General features: G+C 48.8%; 2 protein-coding genes across 8 annotated transcripts in view; both read right to left on the minus strand.

Moving 5' to 3' along the window:
• Window positions 1-10,976: 10,976 nt before the first annotated feature.
• On the minus strand, window positions 10,977-17,891 carry LOC101168556 (glutathione S-transferase A). 2 transcript variants are annotated; one of them, XM_004074400.3, is made up of 6 exons: window positions 17,550-17,891; window positions 11,789-11,854; window positions 11,606-11,711; window positions 11,417-11,535; window positions 11,260-11,345; window positions 10,977-11,186 (listed from the first exon to the last, which is right to left on the minus strand). In XM_004074400.3, the coding sequence occupies exons 1-6, from the start codon at window positions 17,769-17,771 to the stop codon at window positions 11,054-11,056; spliced, it is 732 nt and encodes a 243-aa protein (XP_004074448.1). In that variant the 5' UTR covers window positions 17,772-17,891; the 3' UTR covers window positions 10,977-11,053. The 2 variants fall into 2 exon arrangements, with proteins under 2 accessions (XP_004074448.1, XP_011479656.1); XM_011481354.3 differs by having other exon boundaries at window positions 11,783-11,854; window positions 17,550-17,784.
• Window positions 17,847-20,177, minus strand: part of LOC101171180 (FH1/FH2 domain-containing protein 3) — a 68,980-nt gene continuing 66,649 nt past the window's right edge. For all 6 annotated transcript variants that reach the window (XM_023960231.1, XM_023960230.1, XM_023960232.1 and 3 more), the window contains one exon: window positions 17,847-18,851. In XM_023960231.1, the coding sequence (XP_023815999.1) occupies window positions 18,775-18,851 (77 nt within the window). In that variant the 3' untranslated portion in view covers window positions 17,847-18,774. The remainder of the gene's footprint in view (window positions 18,852-20,177) is intronic.

Consider the following 20,177-nt stretch of genomic DNA (forward strand, 5'->3'; position numbering starts at 1 on the left):
TGAAGCTGACGACCGCCTCAAGTGGTCATGTAGCTGACGACCGCCTCACGTGGTCATGTGGCTGACCACCGCCTCACGTGGTCATGAGGCTGACGACAGCCTCACGTGGTCATGAAGCTGACGACCGCCTCACGTGGTCATGTAGCTGACCACCGCCTCACGTGGTCATGAGGCTGACGACAGCCTCACGTGGTCATGAAGCTGACGACCGCCTCAAGTGGTCATGTAGCTGACGACCGCCTCACGTGGTCATGAAGCTGACGACCGCCTCAAGTGGTCATGTAGCTGACGACCGCCTCACGTGGTCATGAAGCTGACGACCGCCTCAAGTGGTCATGTAGCTGACGACCGCCTCAAGTGGTCATGTGGCTGACGACCGCCTCACGTGGTCATGAGGCTGACGACCGCCTCACGTGGTCATGTAGCTGACGACCGCCTCACGTGGTCATGTAGCTGACCACCGCCTCACGTGGTCATGAAGCTGACGACCGCCTCACGTGGTCATGAAGCTGACGACCGTCTCACGTGGTCATGAGGCTGACGACCGCCTCACGTGGTCATGAAGCTGACGACCGCCTCAAGTGGTCATGTAGCTGACGACCGCCTCACGTGGTCATGTAGCTGACCACCGCCTCACGTGGTCATGAAGCTGACGACCGCCTCACGTGGTCATGAAGCTGACGACCGTCTCACGTGGTCATGAAGCTGACCACCGCCTCACGTGGTCATGAAGCTGACCACCGCCTCACGTGGTCATGAAGCTGACCACCGCCTCACGTGGTCATGAAGCTGACGACCGCCTCACGTGGTCATGAAGCTGACCACCGCCTCACGTGGTCATGAAGCTGACGACCGCCTCACGTGGTCATGAAGCTGACCACCGCCTCACGTGGTCATGAAGCTGACGACCGCCTCACGTGGTCATGAAGCTGACGACCGTCTCACGTGGTCATGAAGCTGACGACCGCCTCAAAGGTCATGAAGCTGACGACCGCCTCACGTGGTCATGAAGCTGACGACCGCCTCAAAGGTCATGAAGCTGACGACCGCCTCACGTGGTCATGAAGCTGACGACCGCCTCACGTGGTCATGAAGCTGACGACCGCCTCACGTGGTCATGAAGCTGACCACCGCATCACGTGGTCATGAAGCTGACGACCGCCTCACGTGGTCATGAAGCTGACGACCGCCTCAAGTGGTCATGAAGCTGACGACCGCATCACGTGGTCATGAAGCTGACGGTCATGAAGCTGATGACCGCATCACGTGGTCATGAAGCTGACGACCGCCTCACGTGGTCATGAAGCTGACCACCGCCTCACATGGTCATGAAGCTGACGACCGCCTCACGTGGTCATGAAGCTGACCACCGCCTCACGTGGTCATGAAGCTGACCACCGCCTCACGTGGTCATGAAGCTGACGACCGCCTCACGTGGTCATGAAGCTGACGACCGCCTCACGTGATCATGAAGCTGACGACCGCCTCACGTGGTCATGAAGCTGACGACCGCCTCACGTGGTCATGAGGCTGACGACCGCCTCACGTGGTCATGAAGCTGACGACCGCCTCACGTGGTCATGAAGCTGACGACCGCCTCAAGTGGTCATGTAGCTGACGACCGCCTCACGTGGTCATGAAGCTGACGACCGCCTCAAGTGGTCATGTAGCTGACGACCGCCTCACGTGGTCATGAAGCTGACGACCGCCTCAAGTGGTCATGTAGCTGACGACCGCCTCACGTGGTCATGAAGCTGACGACCGCCTCAAGTGGTCATGTAGCTGACGACCGCCTCAAGTGGTCATGTAGCTGACGACCGCCTCACGTGGTCATGAGGCTGACGACCGCCTCACGTGGTCATGTAGCTGACGACCGCCTCACGTGGTCATGTAGCTGACGACCGCCTCACGTGGTCATGTAGCTGACCACCGCCTCACGTGGTCATGAAGCTGACCACCGCCTCACGTGGTCATGAAGCTGACGACCGCCTCACGTGGTCATGAAGCTGACGACCGCCTCACGTGGTCATGAAGCTGACGACCGCCTCAAGTGGTCATGAGGCTGACGACCGCCTCACGTGGTCATGAGGCTGACGACCGCCTCACGTGGTCATGAGGCTGACGACCGCCTCACGTGGTCATGAAGCTGACGACCGCCTCAAGTGGTCATGTAGCTGACGACCGCCTCACGTGGTCATGAAGCTGACGACAGCCTCACGTGGTCATGAGGCTGACGACCGCCTCACGTGGTCATGAAGCTGACGACAGCCTCACGTGGTCATGAAGCTGACGACCGCCTCACGTGGTCATGAAGCTGACGACCGCCTCAAGTGGTCATGTAGCTGACGACCGCCTCACGTGGTCATGAAGCTGACGACCGCCTCAAGTGGTCATGTAGCTGACGACCGCCTCACGTGGTCATGTAGCTGACGACCGCCTCAAGTGGTCATGTAGCTGACGACCGCCTCAAGTGGTCATGTAGCTGACGACCGCCTCACGTGGTCATGAGGCTGACGACCGCCTCACGTGGTCATGTAGCTGACGACCGCCTCACGTGGTCATGTAGCTGACCACCGCCTCACGTGGTCATGAAGCTGACGACCGCCTCACGTGGTCATGAAGCTGACGACCGCCTCACGTGGTCATGAAGCTGACGACCGCCTCAAGTGGTCATGTAGCTGACGACCGCCTCACGTGGTCATGTAGCTGACCATCGCCTCACGTGGTGTCAGAATTACAAACTACTGTCCACACAAAGAGTCAAAGTGCTCTCAATCTTTATGTAGTTGTAAGGCAGAATGTGGGGAAAAATGCACCCATTGAAAATAATGTGGCAAGTCTGCAGCCTACAGTGCAGCAGCATGGCAGCCAGACATCACCAGACAGAGACTCCATCTTGAAAAGAGGTCCTCTTTTATAGGTGGTTGGCTCCACCCCTTGCCAAACAAACACAATTAACAATCAAAATCAAACATTTCCTAAAAACAAAAGAACAATTACATGCATTTTCCTAATTACCAAAGCAATAATTAGACAAAGAAGTCCAAACTTTAACAACATTCTTTAAACAAAAATGCAAAATAAAAAGAAATCATTTTGAATTTAAAACAGGCCTGTCAAAGGAAACCAAAACAATAGGTGGGTCCACTGGACATTCAGGATACAGGAAGTACTCCTATGAAATCAGGTAGTAAACAGATAAGACATAGAAAACAACCAAAAACAGAAAATAAATAAAGTGAATTGCAAGAACTGTTGGAAGTTTACAGCTATACAGTGTGTGCACCCACTGATGCTGTCAGAAGCAAATACACTTTATTTAACTCAAATCGTGACAGACTTGTGCTCTGTCACATTACTTTCCCCCTCTCCGAGCGCTGCCATTGTGGGAAATCTAGATAAGTAGTCTGCCAAGGTGTTGTTTCTTCCAGGCTTGTGGCGTATGCTGAAACTGAAAGGTTGTAAGGCAAGGTACCATCTCATGATCCTGGGGTTGTGATCCTTCATAGTATGGATCCATTGCAGCGCTCTATGATCTGACTCCAGATCAAAGTCACGCCCCAAGAGATAATATTTCAAACTGTCCAAGGCCCATTTGATTGCAAGCGCTTCTTTTTCTACAGTCGAGTACCTGGTTTCTCTTGGCAGCAGCTTACGACTTAGATACAGTACAGGTCTTTCTTGTCCTTCAGTTTTCTGGGTCAGAACTGCTCCAAGTCCAACGTCTGAGGCGTCCACCTGCACCAAAAAATGTTTCTGGAAGTCTGGACTGCACAAAACTGGAGAAGAGCACATGGCATTCTTCAAGGCATCAAAAGACCTTTCACAATCAACTGACCATCGAATTGGATTTGGTGAGGATTTGCGGGTGAGATTCGTAAGAGGTGTTGCCATGGTTGCAAAATGTGGGATGAATCTGCTGTACCAACCAACAAGTCCAAGAAAAGATCTCAGCTGTTTCTTGGTGCGGGGTCGTTCAGTCTTCTGTATTGCCTCCACCTTATCAACCATGGGACGAATGTTGCCACCGCCCAGTTGAAATCCAAGGTACTGGGTTTCCATCCTCGCCCACTCGCATTTCTGTGGATTGAGTGTTAGTCCTGCCTTCTCAATGTTTGTGAGAACATTTTTAAGATGTCTCTTGTGATCTTCCCATGAATGGCTAAAAACCACCACATCATCTAGATAGGCAGAACAGTAACTTTCACAACCCCTCAGAAGTGTATCCATTAGTCTCTGAAAAGTGGCAGGTGCTCCATGGAGCCCAAATGGCATCACTGTGAATTGATATAAACCCCCTGGTGTTCGAAAAGCTGTGTATTGCCTGGAGGCCGCTTCCAATGGAATCTGCCAATAGCCCTTACATAGGTCTAATGTGGTCAGATAGTGGGCTTTTCCGATACGCTCTACCAGGTCATCAACACGAGGCATGGGGTATGCATCAAAGCGGGACACAGCATTCACTTTTCTAAAATCAATGCAAAGACGCTGGGACCCATCCTTCTTCGGAACCATTACCACTGGACTAGACCATTCACTTTCAGATGGCTCAATGACCCCCAAGTCTGTCATTTTCTTGATTTCCTCCTTAAGAGAGTGTGTCAGACACTCAGGGATCCTGTAAGGCCTCTGTCGAATAGGTGCAGAATCTTTTAGATGGATGGTGTGTTGGACTAGCGAAGTCCTCCCTGGTCCATCCTTGAACAGGCCAGGTACTTGTGCCAGTAGATCCAACATCTCCTGTTTCTGTTGAAGTGAAAGATGATCCAATCGAGGCTGCATAGAAGAAACATCTGGCATACAGGTAATAGGGTCATCACCATCGTCGTGTATTTTGCACACCATTAATGTCTGTTGAGATTGTAGTTGCTCACGGTCTTTCCACTCTTTCAGCAAATTGACGTGATATATTTGACTGTGCTTCCCTTTGTCTGGGTGTGCTATTTCATATGTTACTGGACCAACCCGTCTAATCACTTCATATGGACCCTGCCATTTAGCCAAAAGTTTGTTTGCCGTCAGCGGTAAAAGTATCAAAACTTTTTTACCTGGTTCCAACTCACGCTGACGAGCTTTCTTGTCATACCAGGATTTTTGGTCTCTTTGGGCTCTGGTAAGGTTCTCTTGTGCCAGGTCCCTGTACTTTTCCAAATGATTCCTCATCTGAAGTACATAGGACAGGATTCCCTCAGCCACTGGTTTCTTACTTGCTTCCCATTCTTTTCTCAGCAAATCCAAGGGTCCCTGGACTGGCCACCCGTACAGGAGCTCAAATGGGGAGAAACCTGTGGAAGCCTGGGGAACTTCTCTGTATGCAAACAGGAGAAAAGGCAACCATTTATCCCAGTCACGTCCAGTTTCTGAAACAAATTTACGCAACATCTGCTTGAGACTCTGATTAAATCTCTCCACCAGGCCATCAGTTTGTGGATGATATGGCGTTGTCCGGATTCCTTTGATGCCCAGTTCTTTATGCAGTAGTAACATCAGGTTGGAGGTGAAGTTGGTACCTTGATCAGTCAGGATTTCGCTCGGCACTCCTACACGAGAAAAAAGCTGAACAAGAGCATTTATTATTGCCTTCGTTTTGATGGTACGTAAAGGGAAAGCTTCCGGAAAGCGGGTTGCATAATCACAGATGACCAGAATATATTTGTTTCCAGAACTGCTTTTCTCCAGGGGTCCTACAATATCCATGGCAATGCGCTGGAAAGGGGTACTAATAACTGGCAGAGGATGTAGCGGTGCTTGTTTAACCTTATTTAAACTGGTCAGCTGGCACTGAGGGCATGAAGCACAAAACTCTCTGACATCTTTAAACATACCTGGCCAGTAAAAGCGCTTTGCTAATCTTGCATATGTTTTTAGATGGCCCAGGTGTCCTGCCCATGGAACTGTATGAGCTAGGTGCAAAACTACAGATCTGCATCCAGTAGGCACTACCAACCGCTTACCTGTTTCTCCCTGAATATACAAAATATCGTTATCTAACACACATTTTGTATCTGTAGAGACATTGTCAGTTTCAGTTTCAACTTGATTATACAGAAAAGCCAAAGTAGTGTCAGTCAACTGCAAATGTCTAATGTCATTTGGTACATCCCAAACAAAATTCTGACATTGAGGTTTCTGTTCAAGAGATTCAAAAGACCCTCTATGCTTTTCTTGACGGCGTTGACGCCGTGTTTTCTTTTGGCCTTTGTAGCCGCCCTCAAAAAGATCACCATGAAGATCTGGAAGAGGTTCCAGCCCAGCCTTAACCTGAGACCTTGTGACTACAGCAACAACATTGGTCTGTCTTTTGTCCCCAAGTAAGTCCCACAAAAGAGGACAATCCCTCCCAATAACACAATCCACTGGCATTTTGTCCAACACTGCAACTTGCAAAAGAAATGCTCGATCATCCAGATCCAAAGTAACTTCAGCAGTGGGATATACTTTGCCATCTCCATGGACACACTCAATAACAGTTTTGTTCTTATAATTGAGAACATGGTCTGGTAAATAACATTTCTTTACCAAAGACTTGGAACTGCCGCTGTCTAATAAAGCAGTTAAATGAACACCATTAACAATCACTGGGTAGGAAGAAGCAGGGTCTGAACATGGATGTTGCAACTTAGTAACACTCCTTTGTGGCACACAACAATAACCAGACATTTTGGGCTTTTTAAGAGGACACACAGAAGCTTTATGTCCAGGCTGCTGACAATAATAGCAGATTAAAGCCTGTCCTGCATTGTCACCACGAGGTGTAGTCTTACTCACGCCACTGCCGGTTCTCTGAGCCTCTGGTCTTTTGTCAACCGGCCGCCGCCCATCTCCAAGGGTGTGATGAAAGACCCGCTGCTGTGTCCTTGGGCCAGTTGTTCTGTGAGCATTAATGTACTGTGTTGCAAGTTTAGCTGCTTCCATCCCAGTTGGTGGTTCATGCTCCTTCACCCACGTGCGTATATCAGGGGGTAAGGTCCGAAGAAACTGTTCCAAGATGATGATTTCTCCAATATCTTCTACACCACGTTGGTCAGGCCTTATCCATCGACGATATAAACCCCTAAGACGATGATAGGTCTCTGTAGGCAACTCCCCTTGTGGGACATTAGTGTCTCTGAAACGTTGTCTATAGGTCTCAGCTGAGACATTAAATTTGGCCAATAAAGCCTCCTTGATATCAGGATAGGAGTCTGAGAGGTCCTCATCCATCGCTGAGTAGGCTGCTAGAGCCTTTCCTGTTAACAATGGTACAAGTCTGTATGCCCATTCAGTGTACACCCAACCCCAAGTCTTTGCAATCCTCTCAAAACGGAGTAAAAAATTTTCAATATCTTCCTCCGGCTGATATGGTAGCATCTTGGGGTCCTTCCGATGGAAGGGTGGTGGTTGCATCATGGAGGGTACAGCTGTCATGTCCATGTCAACTTCATCGCAATCTGTTCGACGATGTGGGGGCGCTGGTGTTGGGAGTGGCAATAAGGAGGCCTCACTCCTAACTGCGCGTGGAGAGTCACTTACATCTGATGCAGGTTGTCTCTGGGATTGGAGAACCACCCTCAGGTTCTTCAGTTCAGCCAACAAACCCTCTTCTCTGGTCCTCTGTGCGCCAAGGAACTGCTGGAGCATTTCCACCATCTTAGGCTGCTCCACATCTCCACTCGGGCCGGGACGCTCTGCTGATGGCCCATCGTCATCGGTTTCCCAGTCTGGTTCGACTTCCTCATCCTTCACCGCTTGACTTCTGGTTCGCATTGTGGGACGTGCGTAGCTCCTCTTTGGGCCTTTGCGGCTTGCCATATTTGGCCTCCTTCCAAGACACTGATCCCACTTGGGACACCATATGTCAGAATTACAAACTACTGTCCACACAAAGAGTCAAAGTGCTCTCAATCTTTATGTAGTTGTAAGGCAGAATGTGGGGAAAAATGCACCCATTGAAAATAATGTGGCAAGTCTGCAGCCTACAGTGCAGCAGCATGGCAGCCAGACATCACCAGACAGAGACTCCATCTTGAAAAGAGGTCCTCTTTTATAGGTGGTTGGCTCCACCCCTTGCCAAACAAACACAATTAACAATCAAAATCAAACATTTCCTAAAAACAAAAGAACAATTACATGCATTTTCCTAATTACCAAAGCAATAATTAGACAAAGAAGTCCAAACTTTAACAACATTCTTTAAACAAAAATGCAAAATAAAAAGAAATCATTTTGAATTTAAAACAGGCCTGTCAAAGGAAACCAAAACAATAGGTGGGTCCACTGGACATTCAGGATACAGGAAGTACTCCTATGAAATCAGGTAGTAAACAGATAAGACATAGAAAACAACCAAAAACAGAAAATAAATAAAGTGAATTGCAAGAACTGTTGGAAGTTTACAGCTATACAGTGTGTGCACCCACTGATGCTGTCAGAAGCAAATACACTTTATTTAACTCAAATCGTGACAGACTTGTGCTCTGTCACACGTGGTCATGAGGCTGACGACAGCCTCACGTGGTCATGAAGCTGACCACCGCCTCACGTGGTCATGAAGCTGACAACCGCCTCACGTGGTCATGAAGCTGACGACCGTCTCACGTGGTCATGAAGCTGACGACCGCCTCAAGTGGTCATGAAGCTGACCACCGCCTCACGTGGTCATGAAGCTGACGACCGCCTCACGTGGTCATGAAGCTGACGACCGCCTCACGTGGTCATGAAGCTGACGACCGTCTCACGTGGTCATGAAGCTGACGACCGCCTCAAAGGTCATGAAGCTGACGACCGCCTCACGTGGTCATGAAGCTGACGACCGCCTCAAAGGTCATGAAGCTGACGACCGCCTCACGTGGTCATGAAGCTGACGACCGCCTCACGTGGTCATGAAGCTGACCACCGCCTCACGTGGTCATGAAGCTGACGACCGCCTCAAGTGGTCATGAAGCTGACGACCGCATCACGTGGTCATGAAGCTGACGACCGCCTCACGTGGTCATGAAGCTGACGACCGCCTCAAGTGGTCATGAAGCTGACGACCGCATCACGTGGTCATGAAGCTGACGGTCATGAAGCTGATGACCGCATCACGTGGTCATGAAGCTGACGACCGCCTCACGTGGTCATGAAGCTGACCACCGCCTCACGTGGTCATGAAGCTGACGACCGCCTCACGTGGTCATGAAGCTGACCACCGCCTCACGTGGTCATGAAGCTGACCACCGCCTCACGTGGTCATGAAGCTGACGACCGCCTCACGTGGTCATGAAGCTGACGACCGCCTCACGTGGTCATGAAGCTGACGACCGCCTCACGTGGTCATGAAGCTGACGACCGCCTCACGTGGTCATGAGGCTGACGACCGCCTCACGTGGTCATGAAGCTGACGACCGCCTCAAGTGGTCATGAAGCTGACGACCGCCTCAAGTGGTCATGTAGCTGACGACCGCCTCACGTGGTCATGTAGCTGACGACCGCCTCACGTGGTCATGAGGCTGACGACCGCCTCACGTGGTCATGAAGCTGACGACCGCCTCAAGTGGTCATGTAGCTGACGACCGCCTCACGTGGTCATGAAGCTGACGACAGCCTCACGTGGTCATGTAGCTGACCACCGCCTCACGTGGTCATGAGGCTGACGACAGCCTCACGTGGTCATGAAGCTGACGACCGCCTCACGTGGTCATGAAGCTGACGACCGCCTCAAGTGGTCATGTAGCTGACGACCGCCTCACGTGGTCATGAAGCTGACGACCGCCTCAAGTGGTCATGTAGCTGACGACCGCCTCACGTGGTCATGAAGCTGACGACCGCCTCAAGTGGTCATGTAGCTGACGACCGCCTCAAGTGGTCATGTAGCTGACGACCGCCTCACGTGGTCATGAGGCTGACGACCGCCTCACGTGGTCATGTAGCTGACGACCGCCTCACGTGGTCATGTAGCTGACCACCGCCTCACGTGGTCATGAAGCTGACGACCGCCTCACGTGGTCATGAAGCTGACGACCGCCTCACGTGGTCATGAAGCTGACGACCGCCTCAAGTGGTCATGTAGCTGACGACCGCCTCACGTGGTCATGTAGCTGACCATCGCCTCACGTGGTCATGAGGCTGACGACAGCCTCACGTGGTCATGAAGCTGACCACCGCCTCACGTGGTCATGAAGCTGACAACCGCCTCACGTGGTCATGAAGCTGACGACCGTCTCACGTGGTCATGAAGCTGACGACCGCCTCAAGTGGTCATGAAGCTGACCACCGCCTCACGTGGTCATGAAGCTGACGACCGCCTCACGTGGTCATGAAGCTGACGACCGCCTCACGTGGTCATGAAGCTGACGACCGCCTCACGTGGTCATGTAGCTGACCACCGCCTCACGTGGTCATGAGGCTGACGACAGCCTCACGTGGTCATGAAGCTGACGACCGCCTCACGTGGTCATGTAGCTGACCACCGCCTCACGTGGTCATGAAGCTGACGACCGCCTCACGTGGTCATGAAGCTGACGACCGCCTCACGTGGTCATGTAGCTGACGACCACCTCACGTGGTCATGAAGCTGACGACAGCCTCACGTGGTCATGTAGCTGACGACCGTCTCACGTGGTCATGAAGCTGACGACCACCTCACGTGGTCATGAAGCTGACGACCGCCTCATGTGGTCATGAGTGTTTGAAAAATCTGATTCAAACTGATCTTCACCAAAAGTTGAAAGTCGAGTCTTAAAAGACAAACATCAGATGTCCTTTGATTCGTGTCCGGAGGAAGTTTTCTGTCAGTTTGAATGTAAGAATTTAGGTTTGTTGAGTTCATTCACTATATATGTGAACATTTTAGTCATGAATCTGGTTTGGTGTTTCAATAGAAGCTTTTAAAAGGAAATCAGATTTAACTGTAATCAGATCGGACGGTCAATCCGGTTATCATCTGTGAATTCTGAGCCACATTTTCTCCAAACTCCAATAGTTTGTTTCCTGTATGAGTTCACACACACAGCAGATTTTTTTGAAACATGTTTATTAACTTTACAAGAGGCGTGCGGATGAGGATCTGATGAAGAGCGCCGCTTCCTGTCGTCTACAGATCCTTCAGGACGTCGTAACCCTGTCTGCTGGACATCCACTGTGGAGGCCAGCTGGCTTTGATGCTGGGCCGCTCCTTCAGCAAACTGTAGTACTTGGCCAGTTTGGGGAAGCGTCCAGCCGAGAGCCTAAAAGAGGAAAACCCACAATCTTCACATCAGACAAACCCTCTGGATCTGGATCCAGCAATCAGCCCCCTACCCAAAGCGGAACGCAAACGCAACGTTTGGATAAACGACCACATCTGCCAGGGAGAACGGCCCAGCCAGGTAGGAGCCTGCAGCCACCTTCATGCAGGAAACAGAGCAGACGCTGTCAAACGGAGGGAGACAGGTGTGTGATTGCTGATGCTCCATACGTTCTGCAGGTAGCCCTCCCAGAGCTGGAGCTCGGTGCTCAGAGTCTCCTTGCTCCTCTTCAGGGCGGAGTCGTGCCGCTCCTCTTCAGGCACCAGCAGGTCGTAGTAGATGACTGAGTCTGAGACGGGACATGCAGCGTCAGCTGCTGCTGCTGCAGCCTTCTGCTGCTTTCTGAGAGTGAAGCTTACTGAGTCTGTCTGTGAGGGTGAGACCCTCCATCATGCGCTGGAACACGAGGGCCTGTTCTGCAGGAGAGTCAGGGATCAGCCGGTTCCCCTGAGACTGGAACCGATTCTGTCATCACAGCAAAACACAGACGGTTTTTCCTACGGACAAAGGTGGACAGGTGTCTGTGAGCTCCTTACATTTACCTCCAAGTATAAACATGCAGCGGTGGACTCATTCACAACCACGTCTCCATGCCTGAAGGCAGGAAGCTGCAGGACAGACACAGAGAAGACCGAATGAGCGGTTCAGGAGCAGAAACACCAAAGCTCCACAAGCTTTTCCATGCAACTCTCAGCACACAGCACGGCTGATGAAACATCCCTCTGTCAGTTCATCAGAGTCTCAGTGAAAACCTGACCTGAACTTAAAAGCCAGAAAAGCTCAGAATCAGGATTCAGAGCTGGAATGATGATGTCATCAATAAGGACGTAAACAATCAGGAGAAAAAGTTTGCAGATCTGCTGATGATGCAGTTCTGTTACTGTTCTTCAGTGCTGCAGGGGGTACACCAAAAATCTGTGCTGTAGCAAAACACGCAACACAACAGGAAACAAAAATATAACACATGTAAAACAACAGGTAACAAAAATGTAACACAACATGTAACAGAACATGTAACAGAACAGGTAACAAAAATATAACACAACATGTAAAACAACAGGTAACAAAAATGTAACACAACATGTAACAGAACATGTAACAGAACAGGTAACAAAAATATAACACAACATGTAAAACAACAGGTAACAAAAGCCTCAGAGATTGACTTCTACTTGTTGGAAAATTAACTCGTAAAATAACTCGTATTTTATTTAAAAAATGTTCTTTAGTGTTCTGTAGGTAATATAGACACTGTGCTCTCTCCATTCCTGTTCACCTTGTACAACTCAGATTTTCAGCACATCTCCAAGTTAAGCCACTTACAGACATTCTCTGATGACTCTGTGGTTGTGGGGTGTATAAGCAGTGGACAGGAGGAAGATTATAGGAGGCTAATGGACGGATTTGTGGAGCGGGCTGGAGAGAATCACCTGCTGCTCAAAATGGACAAGACCAGGGACTTCAGAAGGAAAGGGACTGTCTGGCAGCCTCTCTGCATCCTGGGCAGGGATGTGGAGGTGGTGGAGGATTATAAATACCTGGGAGTGACTATCGACAGCAGGCTGAGCTGGAGGAGCCACAGTACTGCTCTGTACAAAAAGGCCTGCAGCAGACTCTACTTCCTATGGAAGCTGAGGTCTTTCAATGTGTGCAGCAAGATGCTGGAGATCTATACCAGTCTGTGGAGCCAGCACCTTGGTCTCCTCTGTGGTCTGCTGGGGAAGCAGCATTGCAGTCAGTGACACCAACAGACTGAACAAGCTGATCAGGAAAGCGGCTTCTGTCATTGGCTCCAAACTGGAATCATTTGAAGCAGTGATGGAGAGGAGGTCCCTGAACAGACTCCTTTCAATCATGGACAACCCAGAGCATCCTCTCCACCCAGTTCTGGACAAACAGCAGAGCTCCTTCTCTAGGAGGATCAGACGCTCCAAAACTGTCCGATACCGAAATCCTTCCTACCCAACACAATTACACTCTAAAATAACTCACAGTGTAGCAGATGACTTTTGCACATTGTTAACTGTTTGTTAATGCTGCTGTCGCTTGTGAGCGCGTGCACAGCACCGTGTCCCAGCTGCAGACACAACACCCACAGGACCTGATCCTGATCTCTGGGGACTCTAACCATGCATGCACCCCCCCTCTCTGCCACCGTGTCCAACTTCACCCAGTATGTGAACTGTCATACGAGGGACAGAAAACTCTGGACCTTTTCTATGCTAATGTCAAGAATGCATATTTCTGCCCCCCTCCCCCCTTTAAGACGCTCTGACCACAACCTGGTCCATCTCTCCTCTGCGTACACTGCAGTGGTGAAACAGCAGAAACCACAGATTAAAACGGTGAAGATCTGGACTGAGGAAGTAACAGAGCGACTAAGGGACTGTTTTAGCACCACAGACTGGGACGTACTCTGCAGTCCACACGGGGAGGACATTGACAGTCTCACTGACTGCATCACGGACTATGTAATGTTTGTGTGGAAAACACAGTGCCAACAAAATCAGTGCAGTGTTTTTCCAACAACAAGCCCTGGGTCACTCCTGAGCTGAAGACCCTCCTAAATGAAAAGAAGAGGGCTTTTCTCTCTGGGGACAAGGAGGAGCTACGCAGAGTACAGAGGGACCTGAAATATAAGATCAGGAAGTGCAAGGACTGCAACAGGAAGAAGCTGGAGCAGCGCCTGGAACAGAACAACATCCGTGATGTGTGGAGGGGTCTAAAACACATCTCAGGACATGCTGAGGCTGGAAATGGTCGCCAGGTCACAGGTGACCAAGCCTGGGCAAATGAACTGAACCTGTTCTTTAACAGATTTGATTCTGCCCAGCCCCCAGTCTCCACCCACACGGCCCCCTCTTCACACCTTTCCAGCTCAGGCGTCTCCTCCCAGCTCCAGCTGTTACCACCTCAGCACCAAACAGTCCACTCTGCCCTTCCTCCAACAGAAGCAAAGGGACCCCCCCAACGACTCACAGCACCAGACCAGCCACCGCCCACCAACCCTCCAACCCCCCTCTGCCTCACCCTGAATCAGGTTAGGATGGAGTTAAGGAGAACAAAGGCCAGGAAGGCAACAGGCCCTGACAGCATCACCTCCAGGCTCCTCAGGTAGTGTGCAGACCAGCTCTGTGAGGGGGGGCTGTTCAGATTTAATATGAGCCTCAGACTGGATAAGGTACCAGTCCTCTGGAGGACTTCCTGCCTGGTTCCGGTTCCAAAGGTACCTCGTCCCACAGGACCGAACCACTTCAGACCTGTCGCCTTGACTTCCCACCTGATGAAGGCTATGGAGAGGATCATCCTCAGCCATCTCCACACTCAGGTGAGCTCAGCACTGGACCCGCTACAGTTTGCATATCGACCAGGCATCGGGGTGGATGACGCCATCATCTACCTGCAGCAACGGGCCCTGTCTCACCTGGAGGCCCCTGGGAGCCCTGTGAGAGTCATGTTTTTTTATTTCTCCAGTGCTTTCAACACCATCCAGCCATCACTACTGAGGAGGAAGCTGGAGGTTGCAGGTGTGGACCAACATCTGGTTGCTTGGACCATCAACTACCTCACAGACAGGCCACAGTTTGTGAGGCTGTGTGTCTGATGTGGTGGTCTGCAGCACAGGGGCACCTCAGGGGACTGTGCTCTCCCCATTCCTGTTCACCCTGTACACATCAGACTACACCCACGACTCCCACCACTGTCATCTGCAGAAGTTCTCAGATGACAGTGCCATTGTGGGCTGTGTATCAGGGGGGGACGAGCAGGAGTACAGGGGGGTCATCTCTGACTTTGCGGGCTGGTGTGAAGCAACCACCTGCTGCTAAACACCAGCAAGACAAGAGAGCTGGTCCTGGACTTCAGGAGTTTCCCCTACACCACACTCACTGGTGAACATCCAGGGTTCAGACATTGAGGTCGTGGACACTTTTAAATATCTGGGTGTTCACCTGAACAACAGACTGGACTGGTCCAACAACACGGATGCTCTGTACAGGAGGGGCCAGAGTCGCCTTCACCTGCTGAGGAGACTGAGGTCTTTTGGCGTGTGCAGACAGCTGCTCAGGACCTTTTATGACACTGTGGGGGCCTCAGTGGTCCTTTATGGAGTTGTGTGCTGGGCGGGGGGCAGTACAGACAGAGACAGGAGGAGGCTTAACAAACTGGTTAACTAGTGTGCTGGTCTGCACACTAGAGTCCATGGAGGAGGTGGCGGACAGGAGGATGTTGGCTAAGCTAACATCCATCATGGATAACCCCTCCCACCCCCTACACCAAACTGTAGAGGCGCTGACCAGCTCCTTCAGCACAAGGCTGTTGCCCCCTCAGTGCAAGAAGGAGCTACTGCAGGTCATTCCTCCCCACAGCCATCAGACTGTACAACACCGTGTTACAGTGACACTCCACGGTCCCAGGGGTGTTTTTTCTTTCTTTTACCCATTGATTCATTTACTTTTGTTTCAGTTGTTGCTGTTTTTACAATTTGTACAATTTACAATTTAAAAAAAAAAAAATTGTCAACAGCATCGAGCAAGGAATCGAGCATTTGCAGTTCACCACATATTTTTTGTATATATTTTATTATTATTATTATTAGTAGTAGTATTTAATATTTATTTATTATGAATCTCATTTTCGATAATAATTTCAATAATAATTGTAATTATAATTTTTACTAATTTAATATTCTTAATAATTTAATATGAATGTCATCTTAATGTCCTTTTTTGATGTTATATCGATTATTTCTGAATGTCGTTTTTTGCTGCCACAGATATATGAAATTTCCCCATTGTGGGATTAATAAAGTCATCATCTATTATCTATCTAATAGTCTTTAAATGAAACCACCTTATTTGTTTACATTTCTGCTACATTTTTTTATATTATTGTTTATTTTATTTGATGTTACTTTCTCTTATGTTTACTGCTATGGTAACGGACAAATTTCCCATGTGTGGGATCAGTAAAGTACTTCTGATTCTGATATTATTATCGATGGATATTGTTTACTATGAAAGGCTTAAGAAAAACTTAATGTAGGCTCTTTAATGTTAATGCTAATGTTGTTCTCTTACAATCTTTCATGTAACCCTTGTGCTATCCTAGGCACTTTACCATTGGGAGTTGGGTCATCTAGACCCACCAGACAGTGCTCTGAACCTTTTTTCTTCAATGATTTGTGATCTTCACTGGTGTCCATGGATTACATGAAATCTTTCCACCTTTATCCACCTTTGTCATGGTAGGGAGAACACGTCAATGTAGGGGGGGGGGCGTTCGTGAACACTATCTGTTTTGTGTGCATGTTGACATGTGGACATTTCTTGCAGCTAGCAGGTGTGTTGATAATATTTGAGTGTGTGTGAACAGGCCCCGCCCTTTTTGTACTACATTTGAACCGTACCGTAATGATAAACAACCAGTAAGCCTGTCTGCTCTATGCTGCTTCATGGTCTTACCCCCCCCCCCCTCTTACTATCATTCCCCCCCCCTGACATCCCTCCCTCTTCTTCCCTTCTTTCCTTTTCCGTCCGGTCCAACACCAAAGATTTTCAATCATGGTTGAAATGAATAGTTTAGCCTCAATTACAAAAGGGGTTTGTTCAGTCATACCTTTGGTTTGTCTGAAGATAAATAACCCCTCTTGTTAAAGTAAAATATGTCCAACACAAGAGGCCCTCAGCTCTCATCTGCCTGCCTAGCTGTTGGACAGGACAAGTTAAGAAAAAAAAAAAAAAAAAAAAAAAGGATGGCTGTTATACCCCACTTATGTGTTTCTCTTTGAAAAGACATGTTGTCATTGTTAATAAAGTTAATTCATAAAGTTAATTTAAGTTAGTGAGGTCACTTCCTGTAGAAGCCAGAAAGGGAAAGAAAGGCACATGGATCACAGGTTCTCTTCATCTAATGCCATCTGCAGTTAAGATTGACACACAAATGTCGTAAGTGTGATTTATTGTTTAATTACATGTTAAATTGAAGTATTGCTACTTATTACAAGGAAGTTGGAATCTGTACATTGATTTTTATTATTTCCTTTGTATTTTAGTTTTTACTCCCTCTTCACTGAAAGAGTCCAGTAAAACGGCTAAACTTTACCACGACGACTCATCTCATGGCGCAAGGGTTAAACTGTTCATTTCTTAGTCCTGTCAGCTGTTAAGTCAAATCCCAGAACTGTTGTTTTAAGTTTCAGTCTTTTCCAGCTCATTGAGTAAAAAACACAGTCCTGCAGCAGAAGCAGGCTGATGCAGGGTGTGGGTCACCATCTTGTGCTCACCAGGTGCGTGCTTCACCTACCTGCCCTCTTGGGTTGACTTCCAGGACTTCCTGGGATTTATGCTCCCCTTTCTGGAAGGACAGGAGTTTCCGTTTGTATCCCTGCAGCCTCTTTTCCTCCAGGGTGATCATGACACGCCAGCAGGGGGGGGATCCAGCCCCCCACAGCAGACTCATGGACTTGGCCATGTGAGCCGGTACTGCAGGCGCAGACTGGCAGCCAGGAAAGCCAGAGGAAGTCATTCAGGTCACGGATTCAAAGGTCAGCCGTCACAGCCACGCCCACTTCCCCTCCCACAGAACACAGAACTCTGTCACTCACAAGTTTGTGTTTTATTGCAGAGAGTGAGAACACGGCATTTCAAGTGAAGGGGGCGTTTATGTCCCACATTATGCTGTGCAGTAAGGGGGGGGGTCAGTTCCAGAGTACCATGTGACCACACAATCAGAAGTCCAAACACTGCCCCCCGTCTGTCAGGAGCAGCACTTACAAAAACACAGCGCTCACGAAGAAATTCACAAAAAGCCATTCTTTCTATGTACAAGTCTACAAAAATAATACACACCTGTACTAAAAACACACACATGAAAGCAACAAGAGTTCCTACCTGAAGTCTGAACAACACATCCCTCAATAGAACGTTCCTTTTTCCTCAAAGTTTGTCTTTTTTTTTTACACTTTACAGAGTTTCTCTGACATGAAAGCTTCCTCCCTTCTCATGGCTTCCACCAGTTGCTTCAGTACAAATGTCAGTTAAGGTGCAAAATGCCAGAGTTCTGAGAATAAATACTGACAAAATTCATCACAGCGCTGCAGCTTAGAAGATCCGAAAACCCAGAGAGAGGCGTGGAGAGGCTGCAGCGCGGCCTCTAGTGAAGGAAAGGCACTCATCAGGCAGGAGACCTTTCCCTTCCAGACCAAAACCACCTTTCTTCAGATGAGCAGAAGACAATCCTTCTTTTTCATTTATCTTTTTCACAACAAAGATTCACAGCTTAGATCAAGTATCCCCTCAGATTCATCTGAAGTATGTGATCAGACATCAACATTTTAGTGCATAAACCTGCGTTCTCTAATGTAGTAGAAGGGTTTTTCCAGGGAGGTTTGGTTCCTCCAGGAACAGATGTTCTCCTGTGAGCGGCGTCTCCGCTGGAAGCCGATGAGCAGCTGGAGGAACGCCTGAAGAAGCTCCCGGACTACAGTTCTACAGTGAGGTGAATGCGCTGACGGCTCTCCCAACGCCGTTTACGTCTCTGGAGAATCGGTCAGGCCTAAAGCCAGCGCTTCCTCTGGGCTGAGGCCGTTCTTCAGAGTCCGTCTCACTGTCAGAAGAACAGACGGATCAGTTTTTCAGGAATGTTTCAACCAAACCTCCTCCTAAAGCTACATTCACACAGCTCTCTGCAACTCACATTTAAGGGACCACTTCCAGTGCAGAGTTTATGGAAACCTGTATAACTGTGCGTTTTGTGCTGCCACGTTCAGAACTCTGGCGTTTCTGTGATTGTTTCCAGGCTCTATGTACAAAACATGCAGCCACTGAACGCGCATTCAAGTTAAAGCATGTGAAACTTTGACCAATCAGGGACTTGATTTGGTAATGACGTATGGAAGGCGTCCCTTTTAATGCACAGAAGTGCCAACTGTTTGAACATTGATCACGGAGGAGAAATGAATACTTGTGTTCTCGGCTGGAATTCTATGACATCATCGTTTATTGTCAAAGAGCTGAGAACAAAGAGGCACCAAGCCTCTTTCAACGGTCAACGTGCGCTAATAAACAGTAGACAGAGAAGCCCCTCCCTGTTTTTCCAGTGTGATAACCGTGGGTTAAAAACAGAACCTGCGTCTAGTGCGTTTTTGATTACATGCCCAGTGTGTCCACAGCTACGCATTTTCCAATTTGACAAAATGTTGCAGTTCTTCAAATGACCACCTGGTTTTTTTTTCGATCCATGCAATAAGACTCAGAATCTTTGTCAAAAGGAAACATAGTTATAGTCTGCTTTTAACCCTTTAACACCAGTGACAGCAAAATACACCTCGCTCTTTGGAATACCGTAACTCTTCGACTGTTAACGCAAATAATGTAAATCCAATGAAGAAAAGCGGCGTTGTGCCAAAAGAGGTTTTTAAAAACCCTTTTCTCTGCGTCAGAACCAGCTGATTGACATCACTTTACTACTGTAAGATGTGGCACATCAGCACAAAGCTGCTTCAGAATCCACTGTAATTAACATAAAGATCCACTCTGATGAAATTGGTGCCTCTGGGTGTTTTTAACGTGTTCTCGGGGCGTTTTTTCTGATGTAGAGCACACACTTAATGAAGAATAAGCTTGTAATTGCATATCTGAGGATTTCTTTGTTAAAATCTTTGTGAATCAGGAGCAGACGAAAAAAGGCATTTTAAAGAAAGATCTTATTTGTGACAAAGTAAACACGCTGCGGCGGCCGCAAGCTGCGAGCTCTGAGGAACAGGGGTGGGGCAGAACCCAGAGGTGAACTTCTAATGAACTCATGCCGCTCTGCAGAAACTATGTCCTAGAAAACAACAGTTATATTAAAAGATTTTGACTAAAAACGGCGTAACAGGGTTCAAACACTATATTAGCAATGGTTTTCCATAACCTTTCCCAGAATTTACAA

This window comes from Oryzias latipes, chromosome 11, assembly GCF_002234675.1.
Source record: "Oryzias latipes chromosome 11, ASM223467v1".
In the NCBI taxonomy this organism is placed as follows: Eukaryota; Metazoa; Chordata; class Actinopteri; order Beloniformes; family Adrianichthyidae; genus Oryzias; species Oryzias latipes.

Excerpts from the sequence above, each read along its gene's own strand:
- LOC101168556 (XM_011481354.3), bottom strand. The coding sequence starts at position 17,771 with ATGACTTCCTCTGGCTTTCCTGGCTGCCAGTCTGCGCCTGCAGTACCG. Across the intron at positions 11,855-17,549 it reads AAGTCAACCCAAGAGGGCAG|CTTCCTGCCTTCAGGCATGG; the intron begins GTAGGTGAAGCA and ends TCTGTCCTGCAG. Across the intron at positions 11,346-11,416 it reads GGGAGGGCTACCTGCAGAAC|GTGGCTGCAGGCTCCTACCT; the intron begins GTATGGAGCATC and ends TCCTGCATGAAG.